Below are 22,326 nucleotides of genomic sequence, written 5' to 3' on the forward strand. Positions count from 1 at the left end.
CGCACACACACACACAGGCCCTCTTTGTATTCCATCCTTAGTTTCTCTCTCTCTCTCCACCTCTCATGTCTCTTTCTCAATCCCCTCACTAGTTCTCTATTTGTTCTGTTTTAAACGTCTATTTCTCTGCATTCATTTCACTCTTTACTCTGTTAAAGCTTCAAATCACATTTTATGTCAACCTAATCTTCTTGCTCTTCCATTATTTTTTCTCTTCTCTATTTCTAAAACCAAGTCTCTTTCATTGGTCATATTTGTTTCTTTTCTTATATCAGAGCAAAAATAAAATCCTGTCTGGCTATCCAGCTGCAGCTCCATGTTAGTGACACGCTGTGCTCAAGTAGCAAACAAAACCAGGCCCTGCAGGTTTTCTCCAGTCCCCTCACATCTGTGGAGGCAGCTGAGAAGAGGTGAGGTCTGTGCCACTCCTCGGTCAGGAAAGTTCAACCTGCACAGATCGAGGAGCAGCTCCCAGCACACGCTACAAACAGTCACTTAATGAAAAGAATGTCACTTACGATTTAAATTACATTTTGTTAGTTGCATGGTTCCAAACGTCTTCTATAAGTTTTAAAAAGTTCTTCGTTTTAGAGATTTCACTCCTGATCCAAAATCTTCCTTGGATCATTTAACTGACTGAGTACTTAATGTTGATTCCATACATTCCTCTCTTTAACAAAATCTAAAAGTCAGATAATAAAACAGAAATGAAGCTGTCAATATATGTGTGCCATTCACTTCTTACAGTCACACATCTATAAGCCAATCACAAAAATATTTCTAACAATGATTTTTAACACAAGTGAAAATCCATTTTGGCGAAACCCTGAATTTGCAGCGTGGTTATCAGGCGCACTACAGCTCTCTTGGCGCTCTGGGTCTGAGGCACTTTCAGTTCAGTTCACTCAGCATGCAAATTGAAACTGTAATTCATTTACTGGGAGATAAGAGCACCACTCTGTCTCAATAATGCTTTTATATAGTGAATATTAAATAACTGTTCTGATGGGGATTTTCTTATGGCTTGAATGTCCACTTCCTGCTTAATTGGATTGAGCAGGAAGTGATCTGACGCTTGGCTTTATCAGGTTCACTGCAGGTGATGACTTCAGACCTGTTGGGGACCAGGTTTCTAAGAACGTCAGCGTTCCTTTTTTATTAATCAGTGGTAAATAAAAATATTTTTCCACAAATTTAATCATGTAAACCAAAACACTTCTTATTGCAGAACAGCTTTCCAGATCTTTTTAAATACAGATGCTCTTAATGTTGCAAGATATATATTTTCCCATCCTAAAACCTATCTTTAAATAAGTGTAATTTCCAGCTTTGTTGTTGGATCTTTTGAATTTTATTGTGATCAGGGTTGTGTTAAAATTTGCTTCACGGGATGCGGACTCTCAGTTGCACTTGGAAATCGGAAGTTAACCAGCTTTGCTAACTAGTAGCCTCACTCTCTGCTGGGTCCAGTTGTGGTGACGGCAATTCAGTTATTTGATTCGAATCATAAGACAGAGGAAGAAACGTAAGCCAGGCTAGCTGTAATTCCAATACTTTCTGTCTTTATGCTGAGCTAACAGTCATTCGGCTTCATGTTCAGAGTTGTCTATGTGAGATGCTCGTCTTCTCATAGCTCTCGTCAATAAAACAAACAAAGGTACACCTAACACTCTTTCTTACCTTCCTACAGTTGCCCTCCAAATGCTCCTAGCACCACCCCCCCCAACACACACACACACACACACACACACACACACACACATCCTCCTTGGTAACGTGGTGAAAACTGTGTTCCATTGCACAGCACTTCCTGTCAAACATGTGATCCTTCCCCACTCCACTGTTGCTGCAGCTTTCTGTCTACCATTCTGCCCATTTCCTCTGTTTGAGCATGACAAAATTTAAAATGTGCAAAGAGCAAGAAAAAGTTTCTCTGCGTAGACGCTTGAATGACAAGCCAAACTGACAGGCAGGTACGGGGGAGCCGGCAGAGATTTTAAGACACAACTGTCTATGTACATGCATTATGCACACAGACTTTCCCTCACATGTGCACAGACAGGAAGCGCACACCAGCGCAGCACACCTCCCACGCTACCAAAACACTATCTCACCTGACAATTTAGAAATGTGTGCAAGCCTGCCAGAGTTTGACATTGCAGGAATCTGTCACTTTTCTGTCAGGGCTTCACGTGGTTTCACATCGAGACAAAGAAATCCAAAATGAATCCACATGTCATCCCTCTCTCTCTCTCTCTGTCTCGCTCTCCTTGTCTCTCTCTCTGTCCGTCCTCTACGCTGGGTTCTGTCGAACTAAGCAGGAATACGGAGCAAGAGTCAACATCACATGCTGCATAATTCTCGGTCTCCCATTATAATTGCCGAGGCTTTTATAAAAGATTCAGCAACATCGTCCATGGTTTGATTGTGAATGAAGTGAGGTCCTGTGGTTCCAAATGAAAGATTTAGGATGTTGTTTTCTCTTAAAATCTTCTAGAACCATGGATCCTTCAAAACCGCCTCGAATGGCTATTGCTAACTGTTTAAAATGAGTGAACATTTGAGTAACAGACTTAGCTTAAACAGCACAAATACTGAAGAAAAAGTCTAAGGCCTTCTGTCACGGGAATGCATTTACAGACTAAAACCTTTGATTACTGTTACAGCTGTGATAATAGAATGAGACGCAGAGAATGATTTAATTTATTCATTTGTTGCCTAATGAGCAAAAGGCCTAGAGCAGTGAATGACCTGATAACAGTATGTGATAAATTAATAAGCAGATGAACACCCAGAGGAGCTTGTGATGTGTTGGTCTTCCCTGTGTAGATCGTGCAAAATATTCCAAAGATGTGCTAAAACAATTACAGTATAGTTCAACTTTTCACTCATTTGATTATTAAAGATGATCTGGTATTATCTTTTCTCAAATGGGGCAGTTTTCTGCTTTTAAGATAAAATTGACTGGTCACAAAAATGAAAAAAAAGTGGATGTACTTTTTATGCTTGTGATACACACGATGGTGTTTTTAGCCAAGCTAGTAATGTGATCTTTTGAGATGGCAATGTCTGGCTCGCTGTTTAAAATATCTTGATTGCTGAATGTTTTAGGTTAGATGACATCAAATTAGCTTTTCATGATACTCCTAAAAAGCTCCCTGTTCAACTTCCACGATGAGCACATTCCCCTTAGTGTGACTTTTCATACTATCTTTCTTAATTGGACTTGCTAACATGTGAAGCTTTAGCAGGTCTTCCTTGTGAATATAATTGGCTAATCATTATTTAACTATTAGCTCTGTGCTTGTAAACGTGATGTTAGCATTTAGCTTAAAGACACCAATGTGTCTTGATATGATGCTAAGGAGTAATAATGGATTTTGAAGTGTCTGAAAATGTAAATTCTGGTTGGCGTTTTTTGTTTTGGATTTTGAAAATTTAAAAAAAAATCTGAGAATCGAAAAAAGACCAAGTACTTTGAGTTTTCTGTTGTATCTTTCATCACACTGATTTACACAAGTCTTAATATTTAATTGTCAGTGCAATTAATCAAGTAATTGAAAACATAATCCTAAAGTTAAATCAACAGTGTTAGAATTGTGTGTAGAGTAGAAAGTGACACTAGAAAAGACAGTTTAAAAAGGAGAATTCTTTTGCATTTACTACATGTTTCAAGAAGAGTTAAAGCTACACCACCGTCTCTGGCCAGGAAGACTCCTGTGGAAAAAAGAATGGATTATAATTAATCAACAGAGAAATCATCGATAATTAATCCTGTAGCGGTCTGATGATGTCACTCCCACCATTTCCCGCAAAGTGAAAGACTTGCAAAGAGATGGAAAGACTTATTTCTGACCTTGGTCTAAATTCTTACCTCTGTAGAAGAGCAGCTCATTACTCTGTGAGGAATGTGCAGCAGAGGTGTGTGTGCGTGCCTGACGTCCGACTGAAAATAATTAGCTGGTCTGTTGGGCAGAGAAGTCTGAGAGAGGCTCGGGCTGGAGTTTTGCATAAACTTTTAATGTGTGTGTGTGTGTGTGTTTGTGTGTGTGCTTGTCCAGACGGTATTTTAACATGGCTAGCCGACTTCTAGCAGCCCACAGTTAAACAGTGACTCACAGATTCCTCTTTCTCTCTCTCCCACTTACTTTCTCACCAGCCTCCCTTTTTCTCTCATCTGTTTCACCCTCAATTATTTTTCCTTTCTCTCCTTTTTTTCTTTTTGCCCTTTTTTTTTTGCATTTTCTTTCTCCACCTTAACGCCTCCTCTCCGTTTCTCTCTCCAGGTCGGGTGCTGACTATTGCAGACTTTAGGACGTGCTTTGGGAACAAGCTTTTTCCTCTGCTCTTCCTCCCCTCTTTTCCCCAACCGTGCCAGCCTTAAATCCAGTAAGTCACCAACCATACATGCCATTTTCTTCTCCAAAGTGCTTTAAAACATTACGTCACCCTTCACATGATTATTCTGGTGTGTAATTGTCTTATTTGAAATGAAAGTTTACAGCGTCTAATGTTTTTTGTGGTTTCATTTCCTTAAAGTTATCACTGAAAAAAAAAAGTACAGAGGCCTAATGTTCTTTTAAAACACCCTGAGCTGCCCCTTTAACAGCCCTTTTTTGATTGGTCAATAAAAGTCCAACAGGAATGGTAATAGCAATTTAAATTCCACTGCTTTATAACCAGGAAACACAGTGCACACACATGTACTAACACCTGCACAGAGAAGGTCGTTTCAGCATCAGAGACGCCCAAATCAAAAGCAACGCCAAATGTTCTTGACTGGAGCTGCTGATAAAAAAAAAAAGTTTCCTGACACAACACTCACCCACACATACATAGAGCCCCCCGAGGGCCCCAGGGACTTCAAAGAGCCGTCTACTGTACCTCAGCGACACCTCAACACCAGGTGCCGCAGAGAGGAGGAAGGAGGGGCGGCTTGAAGGGTAGAAATGGAAATGCTGAGGGTTAAGAGGGGGGGGGGAGAGAGAAGGAGACAGGGGAGGGGAGGGAGCGGGAGACAGAGGGCATGAAAGGGAGACAGAGAAAAAGATGGAGGTGGAAGAAAGGGGTGAAGAAGACTGAGTCAAGTAGAAAATCAGAGAAGAAGTAGACAAGAGTGGGAAGTAGGCGAGTAGAAGAAAATGTTTGTAAAAAAATAGGGGAAGAAAAAGGAGAGAGCTAAAAAAAAACAAAGATGAAAGCCGACCAACAGACAGGCAGAGACCTAAAACAGGCCAGAATGACAGACAGACAGACAGACAGACAGACAGACAGACAGACAGATAGCACAGGAGACAAGGAGTCGCAGCCAAAGACAGAGACATGTGGGGGAGGGCAGTAACACTCTGCTGCTAATACCCTGCTGCTTTGTTGTGAAGAACCCCAGTTCCCCTTTTAATGGTGAACTATCCCTTTAATGATAGCAGTAAAACACACTCTCTCTTACACACACACACACACACACACACGACTTGTTCTCTCAGCCTGACAGGAAATGCGGTTCAGAGCACAAAGTGACGAGTCGCAGTTCAACTTTTACAATTTGCGGGGCCAAAAAGCACACACTTACTTGCACGCCAAACTTCATTTGAAAAAAACAGCAGTGTTTATAGAATCAAAAGGTTTGTCAGTGACCTATATGGCGCAGAAATGTGGCTCTTTGTCTAATTTAGGTGCCTGTAAGCTTTTTGAATTAGCTTGTGTAGAAGCTGTCAATCATTCAGACAGGCGGGATGTGTAGGCTTGAAGAGTGAATCACACAGAGAGCGAGATATATTCTTATCATAAAGCCGTTTGGTGAGGGGTTTGATCCTCGCAGCCTTCCAGAGCAGAGAGTGCACCCATTTTATTTTTGCATGGCTGCCACAAAGAAAAACCCCTTTGAGTTAAGCCAGGGGAAAATGAACCCCTAAAACTGGCGGCGTTGGTGCCTTGCTCAATCTGGTGGGGGGTGTTTATCAACGCAGGGAAGTGGGCCGAGCTGGAGAACAACAACCATTATAATACTAAAACATTTTTGATCATGTCTTCAAGCGACAAACTTCATTTCCTGTAGTTGATCCTCAGCACTCTGCAGGCCAAAGATGTTTCAAAAGTTTTGTGAATTGTGCTTATTTGCTGTCTTTCCAGAGTTAGACAACAAGATCTCTGACTTTCTCACATCAGTATAGTTAACACAAGGCTGCTAGATAGCTTATTTTAGCATAAAGACTGGAAACATGGGGAAACAACTTGCTCTGAAGCTCACTAATAAGTATGTTATAAGTGTTTTGTGTATGCTGTACAAAGTGCAAAAATCAGTTGGGGGTTTCCCAGGGAGTTTTGTTCTCAAATGTATCTTGACATAACCAGATATTACTAAACAACCAGGGGATACCCGAGTGTTAACACAGATTAAACAAATTATATACTGTGTTAAGTGAGCTGCTGAGGTGTAGTTTTAGACTCTAGGGTAGCTGTTACCCCCGCTTTCCACCTTGACGCTAAATTAGGCTAAGCTAACCCACACTAGAGTCAATCCACTTATGTTCCATGAAAACGGTATTGATCCTCTAAATGAACTCATGTCAAGACAGCAAACAAGCCCTCGCCAGTGAATGTAGGATTTAAATCTGTTGAAATGTTTGAAACTGAAAACTAAATATCAATTTTAGGTGGAGAATCCTGAACACGGAACAACACCTTCGGGTAAAGGGCTTATTTAGTAGCTGTCACAAAAGAGAAGCAGAACTGTGCAAAAAGAGGAAAAGGGAAATATGGAAGTGTAAAATTACAATTTGTTCTGTACTAGCATGCTCAAAGGACGTACTTTGTGCTCAGGAGTGTGGCTTTTCTAAAACTGGAATAAACTTTCTGTGATCTGCAGTTACACTAAAATGATCTTATTTGTGCAAGATAAACCTTGGTAGCACCTTCTTAAGTCCATAGTTCTTCTCATAGGATGCAATGTTAATGTTGCATTGTATACAACAGAGGGCTGTATTATGCTCTGTTACTATAGAATGCTGAATACTCCAAAAATAGTATTAAAAAAAAGTTAGAACTGCTGCTTCACATGTGGCCTGCAAGGACTCACAAATAAACAGAAAAAGGAGAACAGGGAGGCAATGTGACCTGATGTTAAAACATGACAACCCACCACCCTGCTGGAGTGTCCTTGAGCAAGACACCGTAATCCCCGGTAGCTGCAGCAGTGCGTTTCTGGAGCCGAGCCTGATCTCTGACCTCCCTGTGGAGGGTGGCAGACAATAAGAGGTTTTCCCAATGGGGATTAATAAAGTATCACATTATCATTTAAATGCAGCCGATTGTATCCTTGTGAGCCTGCAGACCTTTCAGTTAGAAATGCGTGATGTGACCTTGTCACGGTACGTCTCCTGTATCTTTTGTGAAAGGTCTGCAGACCCAAATGTCAAATGATAAAGAATCAATTGGCTATGTTGTTCACCTCCCGTTCCTCTATTCATTTATCTGCATTCAAGATACAATTTATTACAATGTCACACCACTTAGCTTTGAGTTTGCTTCTGTTTCCTTTGTTGACCTAAACAGTATTCAGGATTCAACCTATGACAAACACATGCAGATAAGGCACACAATTTGGTAAGTCGTTTTTCCTCTCAAAGCTAGGACAGTACAGACGAAATACACCAGTAAAAGAAGTTTGGAGCTTGAAGTAGTTGTTTTTGAGATTTTTGGTTCTTTTTTCGGAGGGAAAGCGGTCCTAAATGTCACATCTCTGCGCGCTTTCGTTTTTGTTGTATTGCATAAGACTAAAAGACCAGCTAGAGCAAACTTAAGAAACAGCAAACACTGAAATGCTCTCTCTCTCTCTCTCTCTTTCTGTGTCCTGTTTCTTTCTTTCTGTCCCTGTGGTCAACAATCCCTCTGCTGGCCTTTATCCCTGAAATCCCCATGGACCGGGAGTCAGGAGAGGGAGAATGCCTAAATGCTTTGAATGATGGTGTGGAATGCTAAAAAGTGTGTGTGTGTGTGTGGTTGGAAGGGGGAACAAGAAGGAGTGTGTGTGTGTGTGTGTGTGTGTGTGTGTGTGTGGGGTGGGGGGGGGGGGGGGGGTGTCCGTGGGGTCTCCTGCCAGGTCTAGGATCTGGTATGCGTGACTGAACAAGAGGAGGAGAAAAGAAAAAAAAAATCCCCCACCAAAACCTGCCTTCCTAACTTCTAAAGACAGACAATGGCTACTGACTGGTCTGGCAACCCTCTGTGTGTGTGTGTGTGTGTGTGTGTGTGTGTGTGTGTGTGTGTGTGTGGTGTCACTTCACACACAGGACACGTCCTGATGGAAAGCAGAGAGAGGGAAATCTACTCTGAGCAACTTTAGATCTCATTACTCTGCACATGCAGCCACACAGACGCAGCTCTGCTTCATGTGGCTTAAAACACTTTAAAAAAAATAATAATAATCTAAACTCATTACAAAAGACCTTCAACTTTCACCATGAAATTCACCAAAAAGAAACCCCCCCCCCCTTCCCCCCACACTTTTTGTATTTTTAATTTTTGAGAGCCAAATCGAGCTACCAGACGAGCTTTCCACCTTCTTTTTGGATGCATTTGAAGATGCAAAAACAGACGTTGATGATTAAAAAAATCAGCAGGGTAGAACAGCTTCCTATAATAAACGCCCTGGTGATAATTAATTACACAGGCGCTGCAGCCAAATCAAGACGGCAAGTATCCATTTTGATTCTCCTCGTTAATAATAAAACATGTTTTTCAGTCCTTTCTGTGCAACAATACTGGGCTGATGACGGACAGAAATGTGTGGGTGGTTATTAGGACTAATGCTTCATAATAAAAGGCCCTGCATGCACACAATATCATTCAAACAATGTCAAATTACCTGGATCATTTTCACATTCTTGTTATATAAAAACAGACATAATGACGACAACAATGAAGTGCTACAGCTACACAAAAGTAGTCCACACCGCTCTTTTTCGTTCATTATATAAATATCTTTAATTGTTTTAACCGTAAGAATATAAAACAATTTAATTTGGGGATTCTGCATTTTTTTCTTTCTTTACAAACACATAATATACAGTACATCTTTTTTATTCTCAAAAACACACACAGCTTTGTCAGCAGGACGCACATCCGTATATTAATTTTTCTAGCAGGTCATTGCATTACATTAAGACACGTGCGCACGCAGGCTTCTGTGTGTGCGTGCTCTGTGTGCATGTGTGTTGATGTGTGTGTGTGTGTGTGTGGGAGAGAGAGAGAGAGAGAGAGAGGAGACACATTCCTGCTTGTAACCCGAGACGGAAGAGAGAAAAAGAGAAAGAAAAAAAAGAAAATAATCGATGGCTCCTTATTCTAAGCATGTCTCGAAATGGATTGAGGGTATTTTTATTCAGAGAGAGATGGAGAAAAAGAGGAGGAAAACCAGATCTCCCTCCCCTTCCCTCTCTCCCCCTTTTCTCCCACTCTCTTCCTGTCTTGCCGACCGGAGCAGCATGAATATGAATGCGACCTGTGTTGGCATTAACGTGGGAAAATAAAGCCATGAGACAAACCCTGATACGTTTCTATCAATAAAAAGGGTCTAAGACTTAGAAATCACTTCAATTTGAAGTATGACACTCTGAACAATATCCACTGGCTTTTATTCCCACCAGGTCCCTGACAAAAAAACACCTCATTTCCCTATGTGCTCTCAGCTTGTCTCCAATTGAATAATGGCCTTGATCATACATTTTTACATTATGCACTGTACTGTTATCATTATAGGACGACTGTAAGTATTTCTTCTAAGGGTAATCTCATGATTTTGTATTTTTATCTCCCTCCAACCATGAACACAACATCTCCTAAAGGGTGTTAAAGTTGGGCTTTATCCCCAAAAAATAAACAATAATAAAGGCTCTTGCATATGAGCGGTTTTATGATTTTGCCTTGTTACATTTTGCATAAAGCGTTGCCTTCTTCAAATGTATCAATCTCTCTCTCTCTCTCTCTCTTCTTCTCTCTTGGGATTTGTTGCTGTTTATGGAGCTAAATTAACAAAGGTAGTTAGATTGTGTCCTGGTCTCCTTTCTCCAGCTCTGCTCATGGAGTAGGGAGGGAGGAATGGGCCGGGGGAGGGGGGGGGGGAGAGTAGGAGAGGGGGGATGGGGGGAGGGGGCAGACACAGTCCCTTTAGGCACATTTTCTCCGAGTCTCTCATTCTCGCTTTCCTTCTGTTTTTTTTAACAGTATACACCCTTTGAAAACAACCACATACGAGGTAGCCAAATGTTTTTGTAGGCGTGATGGCTGTAGCAGGAGATTAGTCATAAATGTATCAAATCCAGACGCACTGTAAAACTGAAAAGAAAAGTCTCACACTAAGAGTTCTGAACCTCATTTCGCTTCAAAACGAGACGCAACTTTTACAGCGAGAACGACACGTTTTGTTTTTTTTGCCAAATACGTGAAATAAGCTGATTTGTGAACAGTTATTCCAGTCCAAATTTCAGAATGCAAGAGATATTAAACTCAGTATGAGACCAAACCAAATGTTAACATGGATGTTCATGAGCTCATAAAAAGTAAGGTTTCATTGTTTGCTACCAGGCAGAATATTTAGTCATCTCAAACACTAATTTTCAATCCTGCAAGGCCAAGTGAAAGAAACAGAGAAACACTTGAAACAGAAAATTCTGGTCACTCAGAACACAAGCACACAGGAGGGGAAAGGGAGGTTTTCTCTCTTTTTGAAATAAGAAAAGAAATGTCCCATGCCCGTCTACTTATGCCCCTACCCATACAGAAACAAAAAGAACCAAAAAGAACACAACAACACATTTCCAATCACCTCACTTTCTCACTCTCTGTCATCTGCCAGAGTCCCAGGTTCAACACTTTAAGGCAGGGGAGCTGTGTGATCCTCTCCAGTCCCCTCTTGGTGATCTTGGTACATCCATACAGGTCGATGCCTGCCAGCTGGGTCAGGTGGTCGGCTATGAGCTCCAGCCCTTTGTCCGTGATGCGAACACACTGTCCAATGTTTAGGGTCCTCAGCTCGTGCATCTGCCTCACCATCCGGTTTATCCCGTCGTCTGAGATGTGACACGAGCACAGGGACAGGGACTTGAGCTGGTAGAGCCCCTGGGCGATGTACGCCAATGTCTGGTCCCCAATCTTGTCGCAAAACGAAACATCTAGCCCAGAAAGTCTCAGGGTGCCCATGGCAAGGTGCATGGTCCCTGTGTCACTGATATTGTCACAGGAGCGTAGGTTGAGGCTCCACAGGGACGCCATGTGCGAGAGATGGATCATACCCGCATCCGAGATCCCTCCGCAGAAGCTAAGGTTCAGCACCCTCAGCTTGGTCAGCCCCTTGGAAATGTGTTTGAGTGACAAGTCTGTGAGTTTCTGACAGTCCTGGAGGGTCAGATACTCCAAGTTCAAGCAGCCCTCAGCCGCACTGCGAGTCATGCCCGCCAAATGTCCAATCCCCACGTCGGAGACATGCCTGCAGGACCTCAGGTTGAGGCTCTTGAGTCTGTGGAGGCCCCAAGCTATCAAGAGGAGCCCAGTGTTGGTGATGTTGCTGCATCCGCCGAGCTCCAGCACCTCCAGGTTCTTCAGGTACTGAGCTATCCTGCCCAGACTGGAGTCTGTGATCTGCTTGCACAGACTCAGGTTCAAAACCTTCAGCGATGGGATCTCCTGCACAAACGCATGACCCAGCCCGTTGTCAGTGAGGTTGTAGCAGCCAGACAGATTGAGGGACTCAATGTTAGGCATCCCCTGGATCACGTAGCTTAAGCTGCGGCGCAGGGACAGGATCTGGACCCTCCGGATGCCCCTGGCCTGGAGGCTGGGGAACAGAGAGGGATTGGCCCGGCGGAGGTGCAGCTTGGCTTCCACCCCCCTCCACACTGACTTGTGGTAGGACGCATCCCTCCAAGCTATGCACACTTGGGCTACCCTGCCTTTGTCCCTCACGTCCAGATAGCTGAAAATCATGGCCAAAATTTCCGGGAAGAGGCACGAAATGTGCGTCTCCATTGTTTTTCAAACCCCAGGCATATAAGACTCAATACTCCTCACCTCCAAGGCTGAAAAAAGAAGCAAGTCAAACTACCCCCCTTCTCCTGTATTTACGCAAAAGTATCAACAGTTCCAGTTATCCACAGAAGTAAAATAAGAAGATATAGGAGTTGGTTGTTCCTTTTTCTCTTTCTCACATTGAACTGTACGAAATCGATCCAACTCTCTCCAACCCCACGTGATCCGGTCTGGTTGCGCAGTAGGATTCAAATGCATTTAAAAAAAAAAAAAAAAAAGGAAATTAAGAAAGAAAAACAAAAAAAGCATTTACTCCTGCCTGAACCCCTCTCTCCGCCAAAAAGAGGAGGAGAGGGTGGTGAAAGGAAGAAGGAGGAGGAGAGGAGGAAAAAGCGTCAATCCTTCCCCCTCTCTCTCCCTCTCTCAGACGACGCTTCCTTGTATTATACCCACAAAAAGCCGCCCTCTCTCGGCCGAGCGGGGATCCAGACGGTCGTACATTTCAGTGTAAGAAAGTAAAAATAAAGCCCGCACTCTTACCGCCACCTAATAGGAAACATTTCCATGGTAGAAAAGCGGCGAAGACAGCGCTAGATTTGCTTTGAAGGCAGAGTGTGTAAGAGAGAGGGGCGTCCTGAGCTCAAAGCCTTTGTCTGCTCTTTTCAAACCGACTTGGCAGGGACTCCAGCACTCTAGCTGTACGGGAGGGGTGCGACACGTATTAATATTCCGCTAATGTGACGAAAAAATTAATTAACAACGATAAATATTCTATAGACTGTTTAGAAATATCCAGACGCGCTGAAATCTCTGTGCTATTATTTAACAAGCGATGTACTGTTGAATATATTTGAAAAACATGATCGAGTCCCCCCCCATCCCCGCCATGTCAGGCAGTTGGTTTGTTCCGCCTCAGCTGGAACGGTGCGAACAGTTTCCCTTGGAAACCAACTTCTTACAATTCAGTTCACTTTGGGCTTTAACCCTTTAAGCGGACCACACAGGATACACAGGGAAGCCAAACTGGAGAAGCCCTTTAGAGTCTGCTTACTTGGCTGCAACATTTAGAAGTTTTTTATTGCGATGTTGTTGTTGTTGTTGTTGTTGTTGTTGTAGTTGTAGAAATTGTGGTGGAGCTTCTCCAGAAGGGCCACAGAGCAGAATTAGAGCTTTCTTTTTGTTGCTTTGTTGCCCAAACTCCACCTTTCCCCTCTTTCATTAACTTTATTTCAGCATCTAAAGAGTTTACATTTGAAGATAGCATCACACATGATTTGTGAAATATAGAGGATTCACTGGCTCGTCAAAAAACCTGCAATAGCCAAAAACAAAACAAATGGCATAACTTTTAATACAAAGATTTGACAAAAAAATATTTTATTTATCCTAACTGCTTTGTGCTATATAGTCTATGTGCATTTGTTTGAGTGTGTGTTTGCCATGACTGTATGAAGCTCCATACAGACAATATCTTGGATCTGTTTGAGAAAATAAACAGCCTGTGTTACATCTGCTACACTGCATCTGCCAGTTGATATATTGTGTACACAAAGACAATGAATATATTTGTTATGTCCTCAAATGACTGTGGAGATAAACTCAAATAATCTGCAAAATCTGCTACAGACTTTTTTTTCTCATGTGTCTCTCATAAAGCACCAAAATAATCACTTTGAAGCAGTTGTTTCACATCTGGCACCTCTTATGTTTTGATATTTGAAGTCAGTTAAGTCTCAGCCTTTCTGTGTGTAACAATATATTCCATCGATATATAGGCTAGTAGATCGTTTCAAAATTGCTCATTCGAAGTTTCAAGGCCTGAAATTGATGAAATATTGCAGCCAACAAAGAATATGACTTTTCTTTTCTTTTCTTTTTTTACTCTTTAGCAAGTTGTAGTTTTCATCCCCTGCAGTGGGCCTCTTTCAACCCTGGAGTAGCCTTGGTGTAAGTGTGTGTGTGTGTGTGTGTGTGTGTGTGTGTGTGTGTGTGTGTGTGTGTGTGTGTGTGTGTGTGTGTGTGTGTGTGTGTGTGCGCGCGTGCGTGTGTGTGCGTGTTTGGTGTCTACAACTGTGTGTACATGTGCCCTGTCAGAACAGCATATATGGGGTATTTTGTGAGTAAACAGCATATTCTTTATATGCTTGTATTTCTCCTTTGCAGAGTTTGTAGGCATCTGTGTGTCGTGTGTGTGTGTTTAACTGGTGAGAGTATGTGTTGCTGGTGTGTTTGTGTGTGTGTGTGTGTGTGTGTGTGTGTGTGTGTGTGTGTGTGTGTGTGTGTGTGTGTGTGTGTGTGTGTGAGAGAGAGAGAGAGATAATATGACAGGGGAGCCGTTTGCTGGAGCCAGTGGAGTGTGGCAGAGTGTTTGAGAGAGAGAGAGAGAGAGGAAGAGGAAGAGTTAATGAGAAACATACAGCAAGAAGGATAGAGAGAGAACGATAGGAGAAGAGAGGAATCAGTGATCAGGTGAGGATACCAGAGGAACAGGAGCTATACAGAAACAGTTTTACATGGAAGGAGGCAGCTGAGCATAACTGACAGCAGCTCAACTTCCTTCCACTCCTCCCTCTACTCTATACTCTCCTCTTAGGTTTTTCAAGTCTGTCTTAAAACAATGCCATTTCTACATTTGAACATTTTAAGCTTGCTGCACTTGCGGTCCACATTGGCCAGTAGAATCCTTTTACTTAATGTTTCCAATGGAAATGATTGGGAAAATGTGCCCAAAGTTTTCTGACCATATATGTGGCGTCAGCAGTCTCAAGTTCTTGTCACAAAATTCCCTATTTTTGTTTTTGCCTCTGCTTCTTAAAACCCTGTAGATCTCTGTCAGTTTCTCCCCATCTTTAAACTCAATCGTCAGTCTTCATTACAACTTATATTCTACATCACAGTATATATTTTTGATACACAATGTGTCACCACATTCTCTGTTTTTAAAACTTAAACCGGTGATCGACTTGCCATTAAAATGCACATACCAGCAGTAATAAGCACCGATTTTAAGGTCGACTGAGTGCTAGCATGCTGCTATTGGGTCTTTTTGTTTGCTCTTCTCAGCACCTGTGAGCATCTCTACTCCAAGTGTACATTCATGATTTGAGAATCTGTTTGAACCTTTAACTGATTCAAGCTATTTTAACAGCATGCAATTATCCGGTATGAAGCTGTTAATATGTAATAAAGATTGTTTTCAATTTCAGGTCATCATAAAAGCAGCTCCCAGTATGGGTCACATACTAAAAGTAGCATACTAATCTTATATATAGGTAGTGATTTTAATATTTTCAAACTCACCAAAACTCTGGTTTATAAAGCCAAAGCATCCAAAACTGTCTTGTGGCTGTTTTGAATGTCCCACTGCTTCTTGACTTATATCCTGTAAATTCATCAAGGGCAGAAACAAAGCAGTTAACTGCTTTGTCCCCTGTGGCTGCCAGAACCTGCGTCCTTGGTACCCGGGCTGCGGAGTGTGTCATGCATTTTCAAAATAGAGATCCTGACATGAATACCAAGCTTCATAATGATCGTGCAAACACCTTGAGTTATAAACAGAGTGGGTGATTAACAGCAGCTCCTGGCTAAATGTGGCTTAATGGTGACAGTGGCTGTGTCAGTTTTGCACACAGACAGGCTGACAAGCTCTCACCATCCAAACTGTTCAGGGTGATCAACTTCCAAAGCAGGGTTAATCATACAATTGGAATACATTAAAAAAAAGATAATTAATACGATTAATAATAGAAAAAAAGATCCATATCTCTAAAGCTACGATTAAACCCCATCATGTATTTAAACACTGTGAACATATACATAAGATATGATGTCATACTATGATGTGATACCATACAAAACCATACAAAATGAGAGGACACAACACAATGCAACTCGATACGATACTATCGTTGTCTATACCGCTTATCCCTTTGGGGTCGTGGGTGGCTGGAGCCCGTTCCAGCTGTCATTGGGCCAGAGGCGGGTACACCCTGGACTGGTCCCCAGTTAATCACAGGGCTGACATACAGAGACAAACAACCAGTCATACTCGCACCTACGGGCAAATCAGAGTCACCAATTATTGTCTTTTGGACTGTGGGAGGAAGCCGGAGTACCCAAAGGGAAGCCATGACTGCCCAGGGAGAACATGCAAACTGAACACGGAAAGGTCTCGTCCGATGGGGATTTGAATCGGAAGTGACAGCGCTAACCACGTCACCATCGTGCCGCCCCACTGAACTGTTCTTAGTAGTAAATTAGTTTTTGGCTTGATTGCTGCATACATTTAGCTTAAGTGTCATTATAATGAACAAAAACAAAAAAAACACTACAAATGATAAATGTAGGCTACAGTTGCATATAGTAATCCACATCCCCTACATACAAAGAATAAATAAAGTTGGCAATAGAAGAGGAAAGTGTTTGAACAAGGATTTTATTTATGCAAGTTTAAAAGGCTTAAACAGTAAGGCAAATCAAATCTGGCATTTTCTCTTTACATTTTTTAATCTTTCCTGCATGTCGATCCCCGCTCTCTCTCTCTCTCTCTTTATCTCTCCCCAGTTTCTGAATCCACTGTCCGGTCTCTGGAATGAAGGCATAAAAAAGCCCAGAATTAAAATAAAAAAAGATCCAAGTAGGAACAATATTTCATAATTATATAACTTTCTTTCTTTTCTGCAAGAAGTTATTTTATAGCCTTTTCTTTGCAGATGATGGGTTGTTCTAATTGCCCTGCAAATGTTATACCCATGTTTCTTTATGTGGCTTTTAGCTGGACAAACCTCATGGGATAGACAACACAAACTCACTTGTTCCCAAACTTTAAGGACCTTTGTCTCACTTAAGTTTTCTTTTTTAAGCCCAAACTGTGCGCTAAGTTTCAGCCCTGTCAGCAGTTTCCTGACAGTAACACATTTTTATGTTTGTTGGGTCCGAAACAGAAAATAAAAACCCTGCAAAACTGGCTTTAAAACAGCCTGCCAGACTGTGTTGTGTGGGAGGTTATTAGCAAACGTTTTAATAACTAAAGTGTGCTTCTCTTGTCCTTGTTAAGTGACTGCACTGTCTGAATCAACTACAGACAAGAAAAACACAAGGAGAATGAAAGTGAGAGAGATTATTAGAGAAGAGATAGGAGGAGCAGTAGCTGAGTGGGTGTGTTTGGGCTCAGCATGTTTTTTTCTGTTTTTCTGTCTCCCTTGCATCCCTTCCATCACAGCTTTGTACAGTGTGTGTGTGTGCGTGTGTGTATGTGGTTTGTCATACCTCTTGAAGACCCGCTGAGCCCTAGCTAGCACTCACGCTGCGAGAGAGTGGAGAATGAGAGGGAAGGATGAAGAAGAGGAAAGGAAAAGCAAGATTGGAAATAGAAGGAATGGGTCGGAGAAAAAGGAGGCAGGGTCTTTTTAGAGAGTGGATCAGTAAATAGCCGCGAGAGAAAACAAATGTTGTTGAATGTTTCAAACATTTCCCGTCATGTGAACCCCCCCATGTTCCTGTGTGTGTGTGTGTGTGTGTGTGTGTGTGTGTGTGTGTGTGTGTCTCCTCCTGTGCACGTGTTTCTGTGTCTTTATGTGATGATTCAGGGGAGGGCTCTTACTGGATAATTGCTCGCCTCCACAACATGCTTCATCTGCACCCACAGCAATTGCCGGTTGCCAAGGTTACGTGGGCCTGTGTCAACACATGCCCCCCTTGAAAGACGACACCTTACTGGATGGGTATTAGCATGACGATGTAGATTCTCTCACTCTCTCATACACACACACACACACACACATGCAAACACACACACACACACACACACACACACACACACACACACATGCAAACACACATAAAGTCTCCATACAAACCAACATATGTAAAGAAAGTAGACAGTCATGACGCCCTTTGTGTGTGTGTGTGTGTGTGTGTGTGTGCGCACAGGACCTCTCATTGTACACTGCAAGTGATTAATCTTTTATGTTCCTTCAGGTGTTTCTTTGCTTCACCGGGGCTTCACCTATAGTACTGAAACATGGTCTATCTGTGTGTGTGTGTGTGTGTGTGTGTGTGTGTGTCTGTGTTCGCTAAATGTTTGTGTGTGACTGCGTTCAAAGCTCCCTTGACTCCTCTCTCTGCTTTTTCATTGTGTTTTTACCCTTCTGTTCCTCTCGTCTTCTGTCTGAGGGTGAGGTAATGCGTTATAGTAGTAATAGTAAATAAACTGTGTTGAATGACCACAATGTAAATCAGTCCCTGAAGGAGTATTTGGGCTCCTTAGGGCTGTGGGTGCGCTACGATCGACATAGCAGTATTTGTTGCTAAGTCAGTTCACATCAGTGAAATCGGCATGTTATGTGCCTGGGCCCACCCACTTGTGCACTTGGCTCTCCCTAAATGATTGAGAGAAAATCTACTTTTCAAACTTCTATTTATTCACACTTGATATTTCAATGCAATTTAACAACTTAAATGCAGTGTCCAATAATGAAAAGGAAAGACATCATAATAGTGCTGCTATCATGTGTGAAGTCTTGACCAGTCGAATCAGGCCATCTTTCACTACCCAGGCTTGCAAAATTAGCAAGGGGCGTGTGCCTGCACACATAATGTTACTTTGCTCAGCAGCAGATTGATCAAATCTTCCTGCTGCCTGATAAACATGGATCTTATAAAACGATAACCAACACTTGGTCAAATCATGAAACAGGCTTATTATTAAAAATATTTGAAGTGCTAAAATTAAGTTCTGCCTCCATCATCATGTCATTCAGCTCTCTTCAGAGTTTACAGTTCATGTAACGCATGTCTAAATTCTCAACATTCTCCCCCTCTAGCATCCTGATTTGTCCCTTTTTTTTTTTGTGCATCCAAACATCTCTTATCAACCTGAGTCAAGACAACGGTAAATAGCAAGACATTGATGGTAAATGCTGAGGTATTAGTCAGCATTGAGAAAGACGAGAGACGGTATGAAGGACAAGGGAAAAAAGGAAAGATGATGGTTGATGATAAAAAGGAAAAAAGAAGGATTGGAGCACATGTGTTTAGAGGGAGATAACAGGAGGTCACTGCCAAGAGAAATGTGCCTCAATTTCTCTACATCACTATCTCTCTTTTACCCCTCTCTGTCTATCTCTACCTCCGTTTTTCAGTCTTTTTCTTCTTCCTTTTCCAGCTTCTCCCGTATCGCTAAAACGCCTCAAAGCCTGTGTGTGTGTGAGAGTGTGTGTGTGTGTGCGCATACATGTGTGTGTTATGCCCTGCTGCCTTGCTCCAGTTTTTGCTCCACACAAGCTGCCTGGTGCATGTGTGTGTGTGTGTGTGTGTGTGTGTGTGTGTGTGTGCATCTGTGTGTGAGTGTCCTCAACAATGCTTCTCTTTTCTGCCAGCTCTGCAGTCTGACATGGGAGATTTTTCAGCCGTGTGCTCTCCTCTCTCCTCTCTCCCTCAGTAGTCAGCATTTTGGCATTTTCTCAATGCGCTCTGTCATCTGTTGGCATGAATAGGCTGCGTATTGTTGTGTATGTGTGTGTATGTGTGTTGAAAGGTGTGTGTGTGTGTGTGTGTGTGTGTATGTGTACAATATCTGGCTGTTTTTAACTCTCACTTGGTCTGTGTTTGTGCAGGAAGGCATGAAGGTGGAAAACAGCTCATTTCAGGTTTTAAAAAATGCGTTATAGGAGGTTTCTGTCACGGACAAAGACGTCGGGATCGCTTAAATCAAGTTAAAATCTACAGAAGTGTGCCATAAACCTAGTCTCTTATGATGTCCTAGGAATAAAAAGAAAATTCAAACTCTAAAGAAACTCTAAATCAGGGAGCTGACTTTACTGACCCCGGTACTGGAAAGGAAATAAGAAACTTATTACAACTCAACCTCAAGAAAAGGTCATTGTTTTTCCTTCCAAATACTTGTTCAAAGCAAAGTTTAAGGAGATATCAAGTATGTCTGTGGTTGATATGTTGAAATTAGTTTTAGAAAATAATCAAGAAGACTTCTGGAATATTACAGTTTGATGTAATGGTGAAGAAAAATGTGTAAAATGAGTCGACTTTAAAGTATTAAACAACATTAAAGCTCAAATGAAGATTTCTCAAACGTGTCATTGTAGGACAGAATGGAAAAAGGTGACGTGTCCATCTTTAAGGAGGAATAACATTTTAAAGGGTTCATTTCCTCCTGCTGTGCACTGCACTCATGTGGTACTTGTGGTAATTAGCGGTATCTTGGGATGCGCATCAGAAGTATCAACAGCCTTTTCCAGTCTCAACCAAAGCCCAAGCAGCTCTTTGAACAGATAACACTCTGTACAGATAACACACAAGATGAAGCAGTATGAACCCATGGCAGGGAAAAGCACATCAGAATATTTTAAAAAATCAAAGACCGTTAAAGCAAAATGAAGTTCCTGTGCATTTTTTTTTTTAACAATGACGTATTTGTCAGGAATTTAATCCTTTAGCTTCACACTGTGACATTGAAATTCAAGGAGACGTTTTGGTGCACATTATTACAATGTTACAATTCACTTAGCAGAATTATCATTATCTTTCAGTAAATCATTTCAAACAAATCAAACATTCATTTCAGACAGTGCTAAAGGTTTTTTCAAAAATGTCTGAGGTTACAGACAGTATTCAAACTCATTAGTGTGTGTGTGTGTGTGTGTGGGTTAGGTGGTGGGATAAGAAATAAATCAGTGAAGAACATATCCTAATAAACAAATACATTTCTTGTGTCTGAATTAAACACGGCAAATTACAGTTTGAGGTAAAGTTTGGGCTGTCAAACCAGCTTCAGGCAGACTGCAGGATGCTTTTGTAATAAGTAAATAGAGATGCAATAGTAAAAGTGTGTTTGTGCAGATTACTTACTTGTCTCTCTTTGCTTGTCTAGTTCAGTCCTGCATTGTGTTTGCATATTATTAAAATGTTTTATCTCCCTAGAGAGCAGAGAAATTGATTGTGACGTCTATTTGCTTACTGGAAGCATGTGTGCATGTTAGCACGTGTCTAATAGTGTGAGGCACAGAGTGTGTGCGTTAATTTCTCCAGGGACAGGATCAGGAGCAGTGCGGTTTGACCAGAGGGGCTCGAAAGGGGCACCGGGGGGGCTGGGGGAGTCACAGGGAACTTTCCATGCCCCGGTGGCTTCTCCCTGGGTCTGGATCAGGGATTTGGCGTCTCCAGTGCCAAACTCGGCCTGCCAGAGCTGGATTATTGTCAGACCAGGCTTGTCAGGACCAATTTATTAAATAAAACTTCTACTATCTTCTTCAACCAGATGAGACAAATCCAAGAAATTGTCTCACGATGCTTCCTCCCACTAAAATGCCCCTTAGCTCATCAGGAAGATGATCATAAAATAACATATAAGCATTCCAGCGACTCAGGAACTCAGGCAGATGTTGCTCATATTTTTTTTTTTATATATGCAGCTTCATTTGAACAGTTTTTCTTTGAGCACTTGAATGATTTTTTGGGGGTCTTAAATTAGCTTCTTGTCCTTGGAAACATCAAATCAAAGAACTATCTCATCAAAAAGGTGCATTTAATACATTGGTTGGCTTAGAGTTGTTATGACTGCTACTTTATAATCATGACTTATGCAAGCTTATGTTTGTTTGCATCTAGAAAACAAGTTTAATTGAATGTAGTTTTGCATCTGCATTATATAAATGTTCTGAATTGTAATAAGTAGCTATATTTATAGCAAAAAGCGTACTTAATTTCAAAATATATCATGGAAATAACGTGGCGTAGACACATACTGTCTCATTTACAAAACAGTAATATACCCTTATTTCACATGGAAGATAACTTTAGAATTAAAGCGTGTATGTAGCTCTCAAGAAATGTTTGTAGATTGCGGAAAAGGTTGCAAGGAGAGCTGCAAAATACTTACAATAAGCGCATACAAGACAACATTATATATACTGTATATATCTTTGCAATGCATTTTTATCAATCTGAAATATATAATATAGTGATGCAAGACTTACAGAGACAAATATGAACATATAGATTCTATTTAATTGATTGTATACACAATACATGATGAGAATAAGATAGGGTTGTGTGTTCACATCATCACAGTTAAGAGACGAGGGAGCGTGAGAACAGCTGTGTGCACTATGGGGGAGAGAGAGAGAGAGAGAGAGAACTGGGGAGAAAGAAAGAAACATAAATGGCTGATGAATCCCACTTTTTTAAGAGAGAAACCGATAAAGAGAAGAAGAAGAAGGAGGAAAGAGTGACAGAACAAAGCAGAGAGATGTAGAGAAACAGATGGCGGTGCGGAGCGGAGGGAAGTGT

General features: G+C 41.7%; 2 protein-coding genes across 5 annotated transcripts in view; one reads left to right on the forward strand and one right to left on the reverse strand.

Annotated features, from left to right (window-relative positions):
* wnt5b (wingless-type MMTV integration site family, member 5b) overlaps positions 1-22,326 on the forward strand; it is a 74,416-nt gene that overhangs the window by 34,314 nt on the left and 17,776 nt on the right. Inside the window, exon 1 of one of the 4 annotated variants that reach the window (XM_061029609.1) lies at positions 4,242-4,389. The exons of 1 other annotated variant lie outside the window; for it this stretch is intronic. The gene's annotated coding sequence lies outside the window, so the exon portion shown is untranslated. Of the gene's footprint in view, positions 1-4,241; positions 4,390-22,326 lie in introns of those variants that run through there. 2 more of the 4 variants (XM_061029608.1, XM_061029611.1) reach the window with 2 other exon arrangements.
* Positions 8,957-12,356, reverse strand: fbxl14b (F-box and leucine-rich repeat protein 14b). The gene has a single exon (XM_061029607.1). The coding sequence runs from the start codon at positions 12,019-12,021 to the stop codon at positions 10,819-10,821; it is 1,203 nt and encodes a 400-aa protein (XP_060885590.1). The 5' UTR covers positions 12,022-12,356; the 3' UTR covers positions 8,957-10,818.

The sequence above is a fragment of the Labrus mixtus genome, chromosome 22, assembly GCF_963584025.1.
Source record: "Labrus mixtus chromosome 22, fLabMix1.1, whole genome shotgun sequence".
In the NCBI taxonomy this organism is placed as follows: domain Eukaryota; kingdom Metazoa; phylum Chordata; class Actinopteri; order Labriformes; family Labridae; genus Labrus; species Labrus mixtus.